The sequence below is a fragment of the Theobroma cacao genome, chromosome 4, assembly GCF_053813885.1.
Source record: "Theobroma cacao isolate CCN51 chromosome 4, ASM5381388v1, whole genome shotgun sequence".
Lineage (NCBI taxonomy): Eukaryota > Viridiplantae > Streptophyta > Magnoliopsida > Malvales > Malvaceae > Theobroma > Theobroma cacao.
In genome coordinates, this window is record NC_142642.1 from 31,670,872 (window position 1) to 31,688,883 (window position 18,012).

The 18,012-nt window shown below is 36.1% G+C and overlaps 4 protein-coding genes across 8 annotated transcripts; 2 read left to right on the forward strand and 2 right to left on the reverse strand.

Moving 5' to 3' along the window:
• The first annotated feature begins 840 nt into the window (after positions 1-840).
• MAN6 (Glycosyl hydrolase superfamily protein) lies at positions 841-3,612 on the forward strand. Of its 2 annotated transcripts, none has more exons than XM_018119457.2 (6): positions 841-1,421; positions 1,545-1,824; positions 1,970-2,164; positions 2,340-2,462; positions 2,560-2,771; positions 3,013-3,612. In XM_018119457.2, exons 1-6 carry the CDS (start codon positions 1,216-1,218, stop codon positions 3,443-3,445), a joined length of 1,449 nt encoding a protein of 482 aa, XP_017974946.1. In that variant the 5' UTR covers positions 841-1,215; the 3' UTR covers positions 3,446-3,612. The 2 variants fall into 2 exon arrangements, with proteins under 2 accessions (XP_017974946.1, XP_007033492.1); XM_007033430.3 differs by having other exon boundaries at positions 841-1,415.
• STN8 (Protein kinase superfamily protein) lies at positions 3,082-7,076 on the reverse strand. Of its 3 annotated transcripts, none has more exons than XM_018119456.2 (5): positions 6,446-7,076; positions 6,191-6,364; positions 5,512-5,916; positions 5,021-5,384; positions 3,082-3,439 (listed from the first exon to the last, which is right to left on the reverse strand). In XM_018119456.2, exons 1-4 carry the CDS (start codon positions 7,016-7,018, stop codon positions 5,040-5,042), a joined length of 1,497 nt encoding a protein of 498 aa, XP_017974945.2. In that variant the 5' UTR covers positions 7,019-7,076; the 3' UTR covers positions 3,082-3,439; positions 5,021-5,039. The 3 variants fall into 3 exon arrangements, with proteins under 3 accessions (XP_017974945.2, XP_088661589.1, XP_017974944.2); XM_088805463.1 differs by having other exon boundaries at positions 3,082-4,634; XM_018119455.2 differs by lacking the exon at positions 3,082-3,439 and having other exon boundaries at positions 4,831-5,384.
• Positions 7,077-7,928: 852 nt separating this feature from the next.
• Positions 7,929-12,284, reverse strand: LOC18602199 (serine/threonine-protein kinase AtPK2/AtPK19-like). 2 transcript variants are annotated; one of them, XM_007033435.3, is made up of 7 exons: positions 12,173-12,284; positions 10,353-11,307; positions 10,106-10,188; positions 9,899-10,019; positions 9,631-9,804; positions 8,814-8,921; positions 7,929-8,438 (listed from the first exon to the last, which is right to left on the reverse strand). In XM_007033435.3, exons 2-7 carry the CDS (start codon positions 11,031-11,033, stop codon positions 8,139-8,141), a joined length of 1,467 nt encoding a protein of 488 aa, XP_007033497.3. In that variant the 5' UTR covers positions 11,034-11,307; positions 12,173-12,284; the 3' UTR covers positions 7,929-8,138. The 2 variants fall into 2 exon arrangements, with proteins under 2 accessions (XP_007033497.3, XP_017974107.2); XM_018118618.2 differs by lacking the exon at positions 12,173-12,284 and adding an exon at positions 11,937-12,093.
• A 1,969-nt stretch (positions 12,285-14,253) lies between these two features.
• LOC18602200 (uncharacterized) lies at positions 14,254-17,909 on the forward strand. Its single transcript, XM_007033436.3, has 7 exons — positions 14,254-14,970; positions 15,420-15,500; positions 15,730-15,804; positions 16,397-16,441; positions 16,529-16,618; positions 16,722-16,823; positions 17,425-17,909. Exons 1-7 carry the CDS (start codon positions 14,503-14,505, stop codon positions 17,608-17,610), a joined length of 1,047 nt encoding a protein of 348 aa, XP_007033498.3. The 5' UTR covers positions 14,254-14,502; the 3' UTR covers positions 17,611-17,909.
• Positions 17,910-18,012: the final 103 nt, after the last annotated feature.

Here is an 18,012-nt window from a genome sequence, read left to right on the forward strand (position 1 = left end):
TTCTTTTTTTTACTCTAAAGTTTCAATTCGTTCTATTTATATTTCAATTTTTTTAATTTTTATTTGCTTTTCCTCCATTCTCTCTTTATTTTTTTTCTCATTTTTCCCGTTGTTTTTCCTCTCCTTTTTTCTTTTTTCTCTTTTCTCCTTCCCTCGCCGATGACGAAGGGCTAGTCCAACCATAAGGCCCAAATCTGGCCCATCACGATCCTTCCTGAATGTCGGGCGGCATTCTCTTCCTCTCTCACCCTTGGGCCTTTGGTGCTTGAACTGGCATGCTGTTCCTCTAGCCCTTGTTCTTGCCGGCTCCTACCTCACTCTCTCCCTGCCCCTTTCTCTTCCTCCCTCCTTTTTATCTCTTCTGAAAAACGATAAGAAATAATAATATTCTCAAAACTCCTGTCCAGATTTTTACTTTTTATTTCCCGAAACTTTTTTTTCTAGTTTTATCGGCCAAACACATTACCTAAACGAATCACACATCAAAGCTTTGTAAATGAAAATGAAAGGATTCGTTCCAGTTTTGCTTACCTGCAATGAGTGAAAGCTGAAAACGACTTCACAAACTGTCCTGTTCCTGCAATCAATGGCTGCTGATTGGTTTCTTCTTCTTTCTTAACTTTGTTGAAATTGTTTCTCTCCTCTATCGAGTTTCACACACTACAGCAGAAGCTAAAGACTAATTTTCCAACAAGTTTTTATCATATATGCAGAGACTGAGTGTGTGAGTGAGTGCCCAATTCTTTCTTTCCTTCTTTCATTCTTGCTTTATATTCTAAGTGCAAGTTTCATTGGACTCGATAGTTCGATTGTACCCCAAGAAATGCAATGATATTCACATCCCAACCACTACTTGTTGGACTCTTGAATCTGGACCTACTTCAGAAACTTAACTTGGGAGTGACTTCTTTTTTCAGCTCTATCAAATGTTACTGAAGCTAGCCTTCCCTTCTTTTCGAATTCAGTTTACCGTGTCTGTCTACCCCACCAGCCTATCATCTTACCCTATATCTGTTTTTGAAAGGGAAGGCAATGGCTGAATGGCTGACCAAAGCAAGAATTTTTTCTTAGCGTCAAAGCTAGAAAGATCATCCCCTCTTCCATACTCTTCTTGTTTCGCAATTTCAGACATCCAACTAAGAATTAGTAATGATTGCTACATTTGGATAGACAAAGTTGCACCCAAGACATGTATAAGTATGCTATCCTCGGAAGATGCAAAATGCAGCTTTTGAGTCAGTTTTCAGTGCCATGGATACTTGCAAGAGATGCTTCATTCTTACATTGGCCTTGGCTTTTTTCCTGATTTTCTTTGAAAATTCAGGGACCACTGTCTTTGGTTTTACTGAGGACAATGAGCTGACTGAAACCATGGTGGAGGAATCCCTGGATCATTCACCATATTTTAACACAAGGCAAGGGTACTAACCAATCAGAGGAGCATGCCTTCTCATTAGAATTTTCTAATGTTCAAGTTTAACTCTATTTCAAGTTTCAACAGTTACACATTATAACGTATTCATGATTTACTATGTATTGTTCAGGAAATATGATGTGGAAGACGTGGGAGATCAAGACTGGCTAATGGTGGAGAGGAACGGGAACCAGTTTGTTGTTAATGGTCAACCTTTCTATGTCAATGGATTTAATACCTACTGGCTGATGGTATTCGCAGCGGATCAATCTACAAGAGGAAAAGTCTCTGAACTATTCCAACAAGCATCTTCAGTAGGACTAACTGTTTGCAGGACTTGGGCTTTTAATGATGGCCAATGGCGCGCTCTTCAGAAGTCTCCATCTGTTTATGATGAGGAAGTATTCAAGGTACTAATCTCACTCTCAATGTTGATATTATTTGGTGTTCAAATTTTTATTAAGTTTTAGACGTACAAAATTTTGGTTTTGAACTAGTGGCATATTTAAATTGGCATTCATCAGATAATGTAATTTCGTATCCAAATTATTGCAGGCCTTGGATTTTGTGGTGAGTGAAGCAAAGAAGTACAAGATCAGGCTAATATTGTCTTTGGTTAATAATTGGGATGCATATGGTGGCAAGGCACAATATGTTAAGTGGGGGAAGGCTGCCGGCCTCAACTTGACTTCTGATGATGAATTTTTCTCTCATCAAACTCTTAGAAGTTACTACAAGGCCCATGTTAAGGTCAGTTCTTTTCTACCGTATGTTACAGTTTTGGTTTGTTGAATTTGCTGATCAACTCCATTCTCAATAGTTTGACAAAGTGGAATTCATTGAATGAACATTGTGTTCAGCATTTTACAAACTCCTACCTTAGTTACATTTCTGTTTATGTCTGTTGATTTTTTTGGCAATGTAGGCTGTGCTAAATAGAGTCAATACAGTCACAAACATAACTTACAAGGATGACCCTACAATTTTTGCTTGGGAACTGATGAACGAACCTCGATGCACCTCAGATCCCTCCGGGGATACACTGCAGGTTTGGTTTTCTTCTAAAAACTAGTGACAAATAAAATTATGTCAATTACCATCACAATCTGAAGCCACTAAATTCTACTGTTGTCATTATCTTCTAGTCATGGATAGCAGAAATGGCAGTGTATGTGAAGAGCCTTGACGCAAAGCACTTGGTTGAAATTGGACTAGAAGGATTTTATGGTCCCTCGGCACCTGCAAGGGCTCAGTTCAACCCAAATTCATATGCAACTCAAGTGGGAACTGACTTTGTAAGAAACCATCAGGCTCTTGGCGTTGATTTTGCTTCTGTTCACATTTATGCAGATTCCTGGTAAAGGCCGTCATTCCTTTTGTAACTATTGTAAACATTTTATACTTCCTATGATATGATACAGGCGTTATGCAGTTCATCAGTATTCAGTCATGCTAACATTAAAGACATATTAAGCTCCAGCATATGTGTGTCTGCCGCTTCATCATAATATGCTTTTGTGCTTATGCTCATTTGTCTACTCTTCTTCGTATTACGTGTATGGAAACTTCCTAATAGATGATTTAATTAATTTGTGAAGGATTTCACAAACTATTTCTGATGCTCATCTCCAATTCACAAAATCATGGATGGAAGCCCACATAGAAGATGCTGAGAAATATCTAGGAATGCCTGTTATCTTTTCTGAGTTTGGTGTATCCACGAAAGACCCTGGCTACAACTCATCATTCCGTGACACTCTTATTAGCACAGTTTACAAGACACTCTTGAACTCGACAAAGAAAGGTGGGAGTGGGGCTGGCAGCCTCTTGTGGCAGCTGTTCCCTGATGGGACAGACTACATGGATGATGGCTATGCAATTGTCCTTGCAAAGTCTCCTTCAACATCAAACATAATATCCCTTCATTCGACAAGACTAGCAATCTTTAACTCCATGTGTTCTTGGAAATGCCGTTGGGGTTGCAAGAAGAAAAATGCTCTGGAGACATTCCTCTACCATGATGATCTGTAAAACTGTTTATGGATGAAGGATCCTTCTAGGACAAGCATGAAACAAACAGCTATTATACATGTCAAATGAGAAATGAAAGAGAAAAGGGGAACAAATAAGAACTTTGTAGCGTATGATATGGTCTCCACAACATGATTATCATCCAATCAAATTACTTGTTCCAGCAATACTTCCTATCTCTGTCTACAAACCATTATAAGCTTTTCTTTGTCTTATCACATGTAATCCATGTGGATCAGAATTTGGATACCAAACCTGCTGTTAAATTACAACATCCTTATCATGTACTCTGCATCTTCTCCCTGTTTATCCTTATCACTCTACCTGTCAGATTAATCAATGCAAATTCCAGACTTCAAAGGTCGGATCTGTAAGTTTTACACATAGGAAATTCTTTTGGCCATCAGTATCGTAGATCAATGATTCTTTCTTTCCCCTGATAATGCCATGCATTCGTGGTAATTTTGTTGGATTCAGAGCAAGTAGAGCAGAAACCCAAGTCTTTTTTGATTCCGGTCCTCTTCCTCATTCCAGTTAGATTGTTAATTGCAAAGTTCTTTTGCTGTCAGTATTCTTAAGTGGTAACCTTTTAGGAAATTTAGTTGCAAACAACAAGAAATGTAATTCACTTTCAAGCAGAAGTTTTCACTCAAATAGATTATGAGGCTCTTTGTTGATAATCATTTCCCAAAACTATTACTACTTTATGCCCAACTTATCATGTTGCTATTCCCCAATCACTAGGGTAAGTCCTGGTTGAGCATACCACTATCGTGGAAGCTGTCTTCTTAAGCTTGAAAGGCAATGTCGCTGCTTGTTGCACTTCGCTGGCTTGCTCACAGGAAGAGTTGGACGAAGAGGTTTTATGACATTATTCTTCTCACTGATTTGCATAGTGGCAACACACTTATTCTGCACATTATTTGAAATCATTTGCCAATGTGGTTGGCCTTCTTCAGGTTCTGAATTAGATGTTGTTAGACTGGAGATGACTACCCACTCTCTGCAGTTGCTACATCGGAACCCTAAAATTGTTAATTGTAAGTGGTGGGCAAGGACTTGCAATCTTGTGTTTGGTTGTTACAGTTCTGATTACTTGAAACATGCTTTTCTCTGTGTTCCAAATGTAATCCCCTACTGATGCCAAAACCGTTTTATGAAACATTGCATTGCTTTGTGTAAGAGTCCCCTGAATGATATATTGATGTTTGAAGACAATTGGTTTTGTTAGTTGATGATTTGCACACCTTCAAAATAAGTCATGGTCATTCATAGCCATGTTTTGGCATTGATTGAGAAAGAAAACTTGCGAACACTGGAACAAGCTATTCATATCCAAAAGAGAAAAAAAAAATCTTTCAGCTTTGAAAGTGGAAATGTATAACTTTGTGATTCTAATCAGCTGTTAAATTATATATCAATAATGGACCTGTAATTGCTGCCAGGGTAAGTTGAATGTGAGTACATTTTGCAGACATTGACATTCAAGTTATATTCAGCAACTGGTGCAAAGAGCAGGCAAGGACCAAAAGAATTTTAACAATTATAGATATCAGAAGGCAAAGATTTACTCACCCCGCCAGCAGCAGATTACCTAGTTAAAGCTGAATTTTGAAAGAACAGCAGCTGCCTGGTCACCACCTAACAAAAAATAAGGATGCCTGAGGGCAGCAGCAGCAGATAAACGCCCCCTTCTAAGGTACCCTCTCTCTGAAATGAGCTTTGTGGCTAGGTCCCAACCTCTACCAGAGTCAAGATCCAAAATTGTTAAGTCAGGCCTTAACCGGGTTCTCTCCCTCCATTTGTTCAAGTCATATTGAACTGCTTTCAGTTCCAAATTAAAGTTCTTTAAGTATGCTGTTGACCTCAGGGAAGGTATTGCCATTTGCAGGAGTACAATGCCAGCAGAATACATATCAAATAGATCAGGACTGTTCAGCTGCAAGGATGAATACAAACTCCACTTGTCACTTTGAAAGACTACACACATATGCAGCCCCTAAGAAGCAGTAGAATTTTGATACATTCAGCACTACAAATGAAACAACAGACGAAGAACCTTGTACCTGCCACAAAATTGGAGAAAGAAAAGCAGCAATTGGCTCTGGAGGAGGACTTGGTGTTTCCTCCGGTAGAACATATAGCTCAGGCGGGCAGTAGTCAGGATCAAGCAGCCCAAGGTTGGGTACATAGTTCTTGCCAATGCGAAGGTCTGTTGCTGCCCCAAAATCAATGAGTTTAATCTGTCCGCGTTTTGTCACCACTAGGTTGGCTGGCTTTACATCACGGTGAACAATACCTGTGTCGTGAATCTTCTTAAGTGAAGTAATGATCTGGCGCATTATTTGCTTGATGATTAATGCATTTCGTTTAACAGATTCTACTCCTTGCAGTACACGTCCAAACATGACAGACTCTAAGTTTAAAGGGAATCTTCGATCTTTCATGTAATCAGCAAGAGTGCGGTCTCCCTGTCACATGGACATCTCTACAATTAAATACATAAAGACTGAGTTGATTTAATCTACGTATGTTACAAATTTCAGCATGAATGAACCAGGACATATATAGGCCGTAGAGTTTAACAGCATATATCCTCCAAGATTATTAGTCATACTCAATTTTTGCCTTAAACGGTATATTAGTTTTAAAACCATCCTCACCATAATGTAATCTAAGGAAGCAGAATATGGCTTCAAAACAGGAGATTAAATGGATTTGCATATTTACAACTGACTGTTGTACCTCAAATTTCCAAACAAGCCACTTCCCACCCTTTATGAATTGTGAACTTGTTTTATCAGCAACAAAACTTCCAAGGAACTCAGCACATGTCTCTGGGGCTGCTCTTGAAAGCCTGTAGTTAAACCATTCCTCAAAATCTCCACATTCTTCAGCCCCTTGGACACCAACTTTAACCTGCAGCTTCCCAATAAGAAAATTTAAAATAAAAAAAATTGATATATTCGACTAAAGCATCCTAAAAGATCAGCTGGTTACCTTTTTGAGAATGACCTTCTCCTTAAACCTACCATCCATGTCCAGCGCTGTTCTTCCTCCTCTTTTTGGCCCTCTTTCTTCAACAGAAACATTCTTTGGAACAATCACACCAGAATAAACAATACCAAAAGACCCTTCTCCCAGCTTATCGCCAACCAAAAAATCAGTCCTCTTCAGGCTCCTCCTACCAGTCAAGTTGTCCAACCCTAGTTGCAGAGGACCAAGAAGGTATGCATCAATGGCACCTATAAGAACACCTGGCCTTGCAGTCAAGTAAATCCATGTAAGCCCTGCAAAAAAAATGAAACCCCACTTCTGCACGTCTGTTAATTCCCCAGTAACCGTTTCAAACCGAACAAACCCAGATTTAATGACAGGGAATTGAGACAAGGACTGCCCCAACAAATCATCTGGGATGCTGCCAAAGAATGCATTGCACCTTCCTGGGTTACTTTTGAGACGGTTTGTGAAAGAAAAAAGATTAACTTGGGAAATGGACTTCAGAGGAGAGAAGCAAAGAATCTTAGGATTCTGCTGGACTGTTGCCGAAGTTGGGCAGAGCAGGGAAGCCATACTGGTTTTCCAATAGGGTGAACTCTTACGTTGCTAGTTGTGTCTGGTTTTTCACAAATTGAAATCGAAGCGTCAGCAGAAGGGCCAAAGGCTGCTTTTTGTCCACGTGTCTCTCTTAGATTTATCCATTGAGCATGATATATGTGGATACAAAACAGCCTGATTTGGCTTCCCAGTCAGCAAAAAGTGATAACTTTATGGGCGTCAGGCCTTTGATCTTAGAAAAAGACAAAGATGGCCTAACAGCTAAAGCAGTTTAGTTTATGCTCCTCCTTCCATTTGTTTTATATACAATATAATTTTTATAAATTAATATTTAATAAATTAATAATTTTAATTAAATTATATTTTTAACTAGTTTCGACTTGAGATTAATATGTTAAATTAATAATTCATTAAATTTATAAAATAATATATTTAAAAAAATATATAAGTGTCTCTTTATATATAAATTAATAATTTTTATATATATTAAAATTATATATATATATATACATGAATCAATTAAATTTTTTTTATAAAATATAATTTCAATATTACTTGTTTTTTCTTAAAATTGACATCTCTGTGTAAAATATGACTCATTGATGTCTCCTTGAACATCATTTTCAACTTTTCTTCAATTTCATCTTTTTTGTCATTTTTCTTTTTAATAATTTACTAATTATGAATAATGATAATTTATAATTCTATAATTAAATAAGATTCGTATAATTATGATATACAATAAAAATATTATTTTATTAATATATAAAATAAAAAATATATTGATAAATTAATATATAAATGAATAAATTATTAATTTATCGATTAAATAATATTTCCATTCATGAATAAATTTTCATGATTTTAATAATATTAATTTATAAAAATTTTACTTATCTTTGGGAAACAGATAGAAACAATATGATTTGAAAGTGGTAAAGTTCACAATCTTTTAAGTCTCTATTATAATTTCACATAACTATAAAGTAGCATAGAAGTTGGGCTAACATGCCCATGAAGGACAGACTTGAAGTAAAATCAGACATCTATAATCTGAGCACAGAACATAAATGTGCCCCGGTTCGCCTTCCACGGTCTTTCTTTCAAACACGAAACAGTATGGACCCAAGGTACACTAACGCAAGGCACTACTCTGACGACAAGGGGTTATAGGCCTTATGTAGGTGAAATCGGTGAAAGGGTTTACATTGGTTTTTGGGCTAGAAGCTGGGGAAAACGACAATGACATGTCAGTCCATCGCTTGTCAAAGTTGGCGATGCAATGCTTCCCAGCAACTTCAGGACGAAAACAGGGTTGGATTTCCCTGGCCTCTAGTTTCTTCCAGTTGATTGGCTTGAACCACTTGTGTCGCTTAATTTCCTCGCTTCCAGTTGGTCCACTCCCAAGGCGCTTGCTGGCATCTTTATGTAGCAGCTAAAACAGCAGAAAACCAATTATCAGAATTTTGGAATCACAAATATATAAAACCCAATAATCAATTCCTCAACTAATGATAATAATGAATCTCCTTGCTCCCACCCCCCACCCATAACCCCACAAAAAGTGTTAGCAAGATCGCCCATACAGTTTGTTTCGTGCAAGGGCTGTCAGGTGAATCATAAACAGAAAAGACATAGTTCTAGACTGGGGTATGAGCATTCATTCCATTATGTAAATTAGGAATGGAAGGAGATCCCAACATCCTCACTTACCATCATGAAATCAACCAGAAAGATGCTAATAATGTGTCGACACTCAAGACTTGAGACTGGAAATGAGAAACACAAATTAAGGCTTTTGAATATTTACCCCTTTCAACAGAGAATGTGCTTCACCAGTAAGGAAGCTGGGCAGCTTGATCCTCTCCTTAACAATCTTCTGCTGTACTTTTTCCCTATTTCCACCAATAAAAGGAGGCTGCAGGAACAGAAAGCACCAAAAATGAATGTTTAATTCTCACAAACTGCCATAACGCAAAAAAGCTCCCAAAAGTGTACCTAATGTTGAAATAGCAAAAAAAAAAAAAAAACCATGTTTTTGATGTTGCTGAAATAAGTCCTTTGAGAGACTTGCAATCCCATATAAAAGGCCTACGAGGTCATACATAGATGTTACAAAGTCATGATGCTTTATCTTGAGCAAAGCATGGTTACCACCTTCCAAATATAAAATATACTTCATTTGTCAACCAAATCAATCACTCTCCTTAGACCACCTTGATCTGAACCAATGCTTCCTCTCTTTCTGTATTCCTATGTCATTCTCTACACTTGATTTGCTTATCTATACAATCTAAATATTCAACTAATTCCTAATATAGGCACTGAGGTTGTGCAGACTCATAATGAATATTTCATCATCTAACTCAGACATTAAGTAAATAAAATGTGTCTATACTACCAGTTTCTGATGAAATTCACCATGATTATATAAATTTGTCTCCTGAAGTCGACATTAAGGATCCAACAAAAACCCAGTCTACCAATATTTGCATGTAGAAACCCAAAACTCATCCAACGAGCAAATAATAAATAGGTAAGTAACAAATGAAAGTAAGCAATTGAACATCCAACATAGCAACATTAAATGCAGAGAGAAGAAAGCAGCAAAAGATGGAAACACCTACCTTTCCTGTAAGCATTTCATATAATAAAATCCCAACACTCCACCAGTCTGCAGCCTTATCATGGCCCTTCCCAGCAATTATTTCAGGTGACATGTATTCCAGTGTTCCACAAAATGAGTTTGATCTCGTATTTTCGTCAAATTGCTTAGCCAGGCCAAAATCAGTCAACATTACCTGCACAAAACATGGTAAAACGGTTATTTTAAATTTGTTCCTCTTACAGCAGGCACAAATAATGATGTATAGATAAAGAGGAGAAAGTGAATACATGGCCATCAGCATCCAAAAGAATATTTTCAGGTTTAAGATCCCTGTGCATTATGCCATTTGCATGAAGGTGTGAAACCGCAGAAACAATCTCAGCAGTGTAGACACGAGCCAGGTCCTCTCTGAAAAACAAATCAAACTACTAATAAACCATTTGACCTTGTGTTGGCCAAATTACAACAATACAATCCAAGGATTAAAGTGATACCTGAAAAGACCATGGTGGTAAAGCTGAAAGAAAAGGTGCCCCCCATTAATGAAATCCAGAACAAGGTACAACCTATATTTGGTCTGCAAATCAAGACAACGGAAGCTTAATGCTCCAAAATTTGCCAAAGAATAATTTATATTAAATTCATTAGCTATAAGGCAAGATAAATATCTAACTCCTCAAACATCTGTTACAAGCATATAAAAATATATTCTGAAGATTAGAGTCATGGAAGAGAAATTACTTGGAATGAGTATTTGAGCTGGACAATGAAAGGATGATCAACTTTAGTTAAAATATCCCTCTCAGCTTTCATGTACTCTGCATGATTCTTCTCCATTATCTTGTCCTTCCGCATGACCTTCATTGCATAAATTTCTGGTGTGCCCTTTTTCCTTACCTGATATACTTTTCCAAATGCACCCTGCCCAACAACCTTCAAAACCTCAAAATCCTCAATGTCTATGCTGCGGACCTTCATGTGATCTCCATTAACATCTTCAACAAACTTCTTATCATCACCATCTCCAAGAGATTGCTCCTCAACTTCACTGATAGTTTCTCCCTTAACACACCCTACCATATGCCCAGAATCCCCTGTCTCACTTAAAGTGAGTTTGCTTAGGTTCAAGCATTGACCAACACAAGAAGAGGGGCCACGCAAAGAATGCGATCGGCTGTAAACAATAGCTGGTTCATCATAAACAAGTGCAGTCGCAACTGCAGCAGAAACAGTATTGTCTAGTTCACCACAACTGACGTCTATTGAGGCCTGAACTGGTGGGGGGCCGAAAACATCAGAAAAATCTAACTCAACCTGATCAGGCACAACAGCTTCCAGGGGGCTTACAGGAAACAGTAACTGAGCATCAACAGGTTTACAGGTTCCAGCCTTGGTCAAACCAGTTAACTGTGAGGAAACCATGTTATCAAAGTATTAAGAGGCCAATTTCCCAACAAAGTAACGAGTGATCACTATGGCTCAACCCCCCTGAAAAGTCTCCTAAGGGTGCACTACTACAGGACTCCTATCAATGGCCTTGATCAAGATAAAGTTGACGTATGTGATAGGAGTTCCAAGAAACTTTGGAAGTAAGCAGAACAAGATCCAGAAGAAGAAGTCGTTCTTGTTTCCCGATTTGCAGGAAACAGTGGAAGCTCCAGTGGCTCTCGAATTCATGAAGATCGTGCAGTCAAATCTGCCACTCAAAGTTCACAACAAAATCCTAAAATTAGCAACAGAAAAATCAAACGATCTTTTTTTTCTTTTAACATGATAATGATAATCTAGAAATTGACACAATTATAAAAATTGGGGAAAAAAGAAATAAAAAATTGATCTTGCAATGATAAGGACAAAGAAAAAGGTCCTTCCATTACTGATAAACGATGGCTAAAGCAGAAAATCAAGACTTTTAAGAGAAAACTACTGAGACCAAGCAGATTCTAAAAAAGAAACTTAGCAAGCAAAAGAGTTTAAAATACGAAATTACAATCGCCAACCACATAACAAGCTGGTTTTTTCTTTTTTTACAATTTAATGTCTTATCCTTTTACTCGAAATACGATCAATAAGATAAGAAAAACTACTAAAGTCGGAAAATTGGAAGACAAACGCTTCCAATCTTAGTTAAAAAAAAGTCGTCTAATTCTCTTGAAATTTACAAGGATTTTCAAATCTACTTATTTACCATATAACTAAACTGTTCATACAAAGAGGGTAAACGGATACAAGCTCTTGGCTTTTTTTATTTGATTGAAAGAGAATCTAAGATATATAAATGAACTGAAACTTCATAAAGAAGCAGAAACGCATGCAGAAAATTACTTGATAAATATTGACGAACAAGAATGACGTTTTGTTAGTTGTAACAGAGAAACAAAACCGAACTGATATAAAGCCATCAAATTCAAACCCAGAGTGCCAGCTCATCTAACGATAAGGACGCCATCGATCATAATCGTTCCTATTTTCTTTCCCATAGCCATTTAAAGAGAATAACAAAGAAAAATAAAGCGCGAAAAGAGAGAGGAAGGCGATTAGATTTACGTGAAAAGAATTACCTGGGAAGGGTGCGTGCCGGGAAGAAGCAAGGGCCAAGGATTGTCTTTGACGGAACTAATGCTTGAAACAACGCGACGCGTCGCCACTTATATACCAACGTAACAACCCGTCTCTCCGCATATTCTATTCTATTCCTCTGTTCCCCTATTAATTTTGGATTTCGATGCTTCCGTTGGATGCATTAAAAGTACACGTGGCTTATTTATACTGGTTGATTGATTAGATCGCTTTATTTTATTTTTATTATTATTATTAAATTTAAAATAAAAACAAAAAGTAGGATCCACTTGGACTCAACTTCGAATATGCTGGCTTTTAATTCAGGATTGGATTGGCAAGGCTGGCACATATTTTTGAGTTGGCAACCAGCATTACATTTACCCCAAACTATTTCATCAAATTACTGGAATTGCCATTTACGTGATTCGCTTTCTGTTCTCGGTTTCGTTTTGAAGGGGCCGCTACGCCACATAATATAAGTTAAGAGCAGCATCCGTCCTCTTCTTTTTATTTGTTTCTTTTTATATAAATATATTTATTTTGCTTTTGGAACGATGAAATGAAATTATCCCAACGAAAGCAATACTAAATTGGTCTCAACTACCTCATCAATCCAACTATTTATAATAATTATAACTTATTCGTGATTCTGTCGGGAATATATTTATATAAATGGATAATGCCATCCATTCATAGTTAAAACAATAAAGTGGTCATCAATAGATGAAAAGGAATTTTCAATTAAAGTTTTATTTGTACGTAGTAAGAGACGCATTAGACTATTTAATCAAGTGGTAAGCTAAGTATCCGCTGAAAAATTATTATAGATTTGAGCCGTCAACAGTTTAAGATTTCACATTAGATTTACTATACCCTAATTTTAAAAAAATTGTGCTACCCCATTTTGAGGAATTGTTTGTCTAATTAATATTTTTGAATATTTTATATAATAATAAATTTTGTCATTACGAAATTTTATTATTTTTAAATTACAGAATTAATTTTTTTTAAATAACAATGTCGGTATAAAACTTTGTCGTATTTGCAACTACATAGCTCTAAGCTACATCTTTTTTATTGTAATGTCTTTTTTAAATATATTTTGGTGACAACAGTTTTTTGATTGCAAGAGCTTATCATGTTTGCGATGATAAGCTTAACATCTTAATTGTCACGTGACTAAAGACAACCTTTGTGGTTGTAAAATTTGGTCTTATTTGCAAGAATTTATAAATATCTTTTTATAATTACAAATTGAATCATTACCATATCTTATCACATTTATAACAATAATTGCATAGATTGAACCTTATCATATTGGCTATGACATTTTTATCAATTTAAAGTTTAAGATTTAACTTTATATTATTAACATTTTAAAAATTAAAAAATGGAAATAATCAAAACACCAATATTTGGAATTGGGAATGTGAGTCATCTGCTTAAGATTTTAATTGGGTAACATCACATTTTCATGTTTGATATAAAATATTATCAAAAAAATATTTTATTTCCTTAAATATTATACTTTATTTTTATCTCCTTAATTTAACCTCAGCACTACCATTCATATATACATATTATATATATTTTTTATTTTTCATTATTTGCATACATAATTGTTGCCTGTTAAGAGGAAATTGATTGTAAAAGATAAATATTCTACTACTATTAATATTACTAAAAGCATTTGTTATTTATTTTTTAAAAAATAAAAGTAAAAAATCATTAACCAAAGAAGGTCAATAACAAAAAAATAAAAAAATAATTTAAAAGATACTTTTTATTATGTTTAAAATAATTATAGGTATTATTACAAAATAATTGTTTTTAATAGTTTTGGACATTACTAAAAAAATAAAAATTTGATAACTTTCACATATTTCTAAATTTAAATAATTAATATTCAACTATTATAAAATTTTTTCATATTATTATTTATTATTTTAAATATTAAAGTTTAAAATTTAAAATTTTACATGTAAGTTTATCATGTAAATTACATAATTTCTCCAAATTTTAATCATATTTTTTTTTCATATATATCAAATATTGCAATGTTACGTGGTGAGCAATTGCATTACAGTTCGTTCCAAGCGATTACATTCCCATTTCCAATAGGCTAGGCGCCAGGGGCCATTTCCTTGTGTTTTTCATTTGTTATGTTCAAGATCACTTTTCTCGTGCAAAAATTTGGAGGAAACTCTTGGTGCTTGTAGCCACTGATAAGCACCTGAGCAACAGCGGCGTCGAAGTGGCCGTGGCCCATAGCCATAAATTGAAATCCGCATAGCTCCGCCTCTGACGACCAAAGCTTTGAGGAATTAGCATGTGCAACTGCGTCCTCTGGAGCCCCAGCCCCCTGCCCTTTTCCTTTTCCATCATCAGACTTGGAAATACCACGATCAATAACTTACAGATTCCAGGTGCCCATTTCCCAATTATCAGAAATGATGGCAGATTACAGCTTATTGAATGCAGTATGAAAGCCACTCCATCTCCAAGATCCGGCTCAGAACAGGAGGGAGAGGGATATGGCGAGTTGGAGTTTGAAGACAAAGGGGACAACGAATTCGAGCTCCGACGACGTCGCAGCGATGCTAGCTTGGAGAGAATTAGTGCCGACGAATTGAGGGGCAAGAAGGGGAGTGGAAAACGCGCGGATGAATTGGTTAAAATGGAAAGCAGGAGGAGGCAAGTGATGAAGAGGTCAAATATGGTGGCAAAGCAAGTCATAAGTATCCAATCTGCTCAAAGCTTAGGCTTTGTGTCTCAATTATGGGTGGATACCACTTCAGTCAGTACTTTCTTCTTCACAGCCCATTATTATTCTATTATTATTGTTGTATTATTGCCAATTTGCAGTTGAATTTGGAATTTTGGTATTCATTCTATCTATATCTATGAAATATATCATTTCTACGAGTATCTTTACGCCTGAGTTTGGTTGTTAGTTTTATTATTCACATGTTGATTCTGGAAGTAAAAAGCAAAAGCTTTTCTTCAATAGAAAAGCAAGAGCTTATATTATTACCGAATTAAAAGTTAAAAATTTTACTTTTTGAATACCAAAATGTTTGATTTTGTTACTGTATGGAACAATTATGTTTGAACATGTTATGCATTTATTTGTTTGTTTTTAAATTAAATATAATATGAAAAAAGTAAGTAGCAAAAGTCACAGCCAAATGGAACCTCGTTAGTTGCTCAAGTTGTTAATAAACATTGTGTTGTTAATTTTTTCAGTGGCTGGTGTTGGTTGTGGAGGTGAGGCCAAGCTTGCTTGCTGGGGAATCAGAAAGGTTTCTTCTGCAAGATGTTGAAATGGTAACAGATAGTATGTTTTTGTATTTGCATTTAAATGCTGCTAATTACATTTCAGTCTCTGGTTCATGTGTCTATAAATTCGCCTTTAACCACAACAGAGTGTGTGTCTGTAGATAAAGGATTATGCTTTGCTTCAGCCACTATTTACAATTACCTTCCTTGCCTGTAATTTTCTGCACAGCAGTTATCTTTTCCATATAGTATGTAATGCTTTTTTGTTCTTTCACAGGTTGGTGATGTTGTGCTTGTTAAAGATGAGAGTGTGATGGAGAATGATTTTAAAATGATTAGACTTGAGACTCTGGTAGGTGTTGTTTCTTACCCGTAATACTCCACTGTTCAGATGTAAATCTCATCATTTGTGATCTATAATTCGTTGATAATTCTGCCCACATTATTAATTACGGTGTCTTGTATAGAATAGAGTTTTTCAATGCACATTTTCTGCTATGTGTTTGGTGGTATGAATTGTCTCATGATTGGTATGATGCAGAGATGAGGACTAGTTGTTCATTTGAAGTGAAGTAGTATTGTTTCAGCTGGCGACTTCTAGTTGTTTTAGAATGTAGAGACTTGACTTGCAATTTGGAGCCAGCACTTATAAAATGCAACCGTTGACTGTTGAACAATGTCATGGTTCTGTCATCTGTGGAAATTATGCAGAAAACTTGAAATCTTTCCATGTCTTGGAGTCAACTGGTTTTCTATTTTACTAAATTTGAAAGTATGCACAAAATGATTTTAAGTGATGATTATTATTTTTACCATGGTTTTTTAATATACAAGTGAAGCTCATATACTAAATTCTCATGGGATATTGAAATTTGCCCTTTGTTTTTTCATTATTTTCTATCTTAGATTTTATTTTTGAGAGCTTCATTTCTGATGTTTGTTAGGTAGGATACAGAGTTGTAACACCAGGACATCAAAATATTGGGAAGGTGAGTGCATAGTTTATGCACTAGAAAATCTCTACTTATTTCAGTTTGATTTACAATTATCATCTCATATATCTTGTCTGATTCTAGGTGCGGGGCTATAGTTTCAACATTAATTCAGGGGCTGTTGTGTCTCTTGAGCTGGATTCTTTCGGGATATCCATCATTCCATCGAGTTTGGTAGTCTGACTGCTCCTTTCCCTTTTAATATAATTAATATCGAGTAATAGAAGAATGCAGATTGCCAGTAGTATTTACCTTCATAACCAGATTATGATTCCAGGTGAGCACTTATGCTTTGCTTGTTGAGGATGTGCTGGAAGTTATAGCTGACACAGTAGTTGTTCAAGAAGCTGCAGCCTCACGCATACAGAGGCTGACAAAGGTATCTTACTTGTCACTGAGTGTTTCTATTAAAAAGTACTTGTTTGCTAATTTTTCTGATTTGGACCAGTGGTGAAGTTCGAAAGTAGCTCTTGTCATTTCAAATGTATGTACTGGCACTCATGTAGATATGCATGCTTATTTGGCCCAGTTTAACTCAGCAATACCACCTTTATGCACAAGATTTCTGTACATGCACTTGGTAAAGCTTAATCTAGACCCTGCAATCATAACTAAGAAGCTTGTATTGAGGCAAACAAGCAACTTTTCCTGTGTCTGGTTCACAAGCATACAACTATTCTACTGCCGCTCTTCTGTAGTCTTTGGCTGACTGAATCTGGGCATGCATACATAGTAGCATATCAACATCTTGTATGATCACTATGTTTATGGTTATACCAATAAGTGGACATCTTATAATCTATGGATTACTTCCTAATTCTTTTCAGATCTTTAGTAATAACTACTTCTCAGTTCTAGGGATCATTCGGAATGCCACGACTCAGTCTTGGTTTAACACCCTAAGTTGGCTAATAAGTTAATCTCATATAGCTATAATATAAATTCTACCAGTAGTTAAATTCTTGACTTGCTTATGCCAGGGTTTCTGGGATGCTCAGAGCGCTGGTATTTCCTTAAATGAGCACACAGAATATGATGATGATGATGAAAGGTCTATTAATCTTGGTGATGGTTGGAGAACTCGGAGAGGTTTCAGTGGGCAGAAGTCGCGTTCAAAGAAGAGGGAAGCAGATGATGATTGGGAACTTCCAATGGACTACTTGTGAATTGGTTTTAGGTCTTCATGCTTGATCATTTTCTCCCTTTCTTTTGTATGCATATATATGAAAGAAATTGGTAGTAATCCTTACAGCATTAATCCTCATCCCTCTTTATTTTTCTTTCTTCAAATTTTACATAATCAAGGTGTAAATTATGTGAATGGAAGGTGCTGGCTAATTGAAATTTGAAGCCACCCTTTCGTGTTTATCATCATGTTCTCCCTTTAACTTTCTCGAGGCTACTGCAGATGAAGGAAAGAGTGTTATGATCATCTGTAATGGATTCTTGGAGTCATTTTGCATTACTTGTTCCATTACTGGCATGTGGTTGCAGATGGACCGCAGCTAAAAACCAAGGATAGTATATGATATAATAAAGTAAATTTCAATTTGATGAAATACTGCTTC

What these genes read in the sequence shown, in the direction of transcription:
- MAN6 (XM_018119457.2), top strand. Translation starts at nt 1,216, where the DNA reads ATGCAAAATGCAGCTTTTGAGTCAGTTTTCAGTGCCATGGATACTTGC. An exon ending in TATTTTAACACAAGGCAAGG is followed by an intron (nt 1,422 to 1,544) that starts GTACTAACCAAT and finishes TGTATTGTTCAG; the next exon opens with GAAATATGATGTGGAAGACG. An exon ending in ACTACAAGGCCCATGTTAAG is followed by an intron (nt 2,165 to 2,339) that starts GTCAGTTCTTTT and finishes TTGGCAATGTAG; the next exon opens with GCTGTGCTAAATAGAGTCAA.
- STN8 (XM_018119456.2), bottom strand. Translation starts at nt 7,018, where the DNA reads ATGGCTTCCCTGCTCTGCCCAACTTCGGCAACAGTCCAGCAGAATCCT. An exon ending in AGAAGGTCATTCTCAAAAAG is followed by an intron (nt 6,365 to 6,445) that starts GTAACCAGCTGA and finishes GGGAAGCTGCAG; the next exon opens with GTTAAAGTTGGTGTCCAAGG. An exon ending in TTTCTCCAATTTTGTGGCAG is followed by an intron (nt 5,385 to 5,511) that starts GTACAAGGTTCT and finishes TCATCCTTGCAG; the next exon opens with CTGAACAGTCCTGATCTATT.
- LOC18602199 (XM_007033435.3), bottom strand. Translation starts at nt 11,033, where the DNA reads ATGGTTTCCTCACAGTTAACTGGTTTGACCAAGGCTGGAACCTGTAAA. An exon ending in TTTTGGATGCTGATGGCCAT is followed by an intron (nt 9,805 to 9,898) that starts GTATTCACTTTC and finishes TGTTTTGTGCAG; the next exon opens with GTAATGTTGACTGATTTTGG. An exon ending in ATGAAATGCTTACAGGAAAG is followed by an intron (nt 8,922 to 9,630) that starts GTAGGTGTTTCC and finishes CTGTTCCTGCAG; the next exon opens with CCTCCTTTTATTGGTGGAAA.
- LOC18602200 (XM_007033436.3), top strand. Translation starts at nt 14,503, where the DNA reads ATGTGCAACTGCGTCCTCTGGAGCCCCAGCCCCCTGCCCTTTTCCTTT. An exon ending in CCATCATTCCATCGAGTTTG is followed by an intron (nt 16,619 to 16,721) that starts GTAGTCTGACTG and finishes TTATGATTCCAG; the next exon opens with GTGAGCACTTATGCTTTGCT. An exon ending in GCATACAGAGGCTGACAAAG is followed by an intron (nt 16,824 to 17,424) that starts GTATCTTACTTG and finishes TGCTTATGCCAG; the next exon opens with GGTTTCTGGGATGCTCAGAG.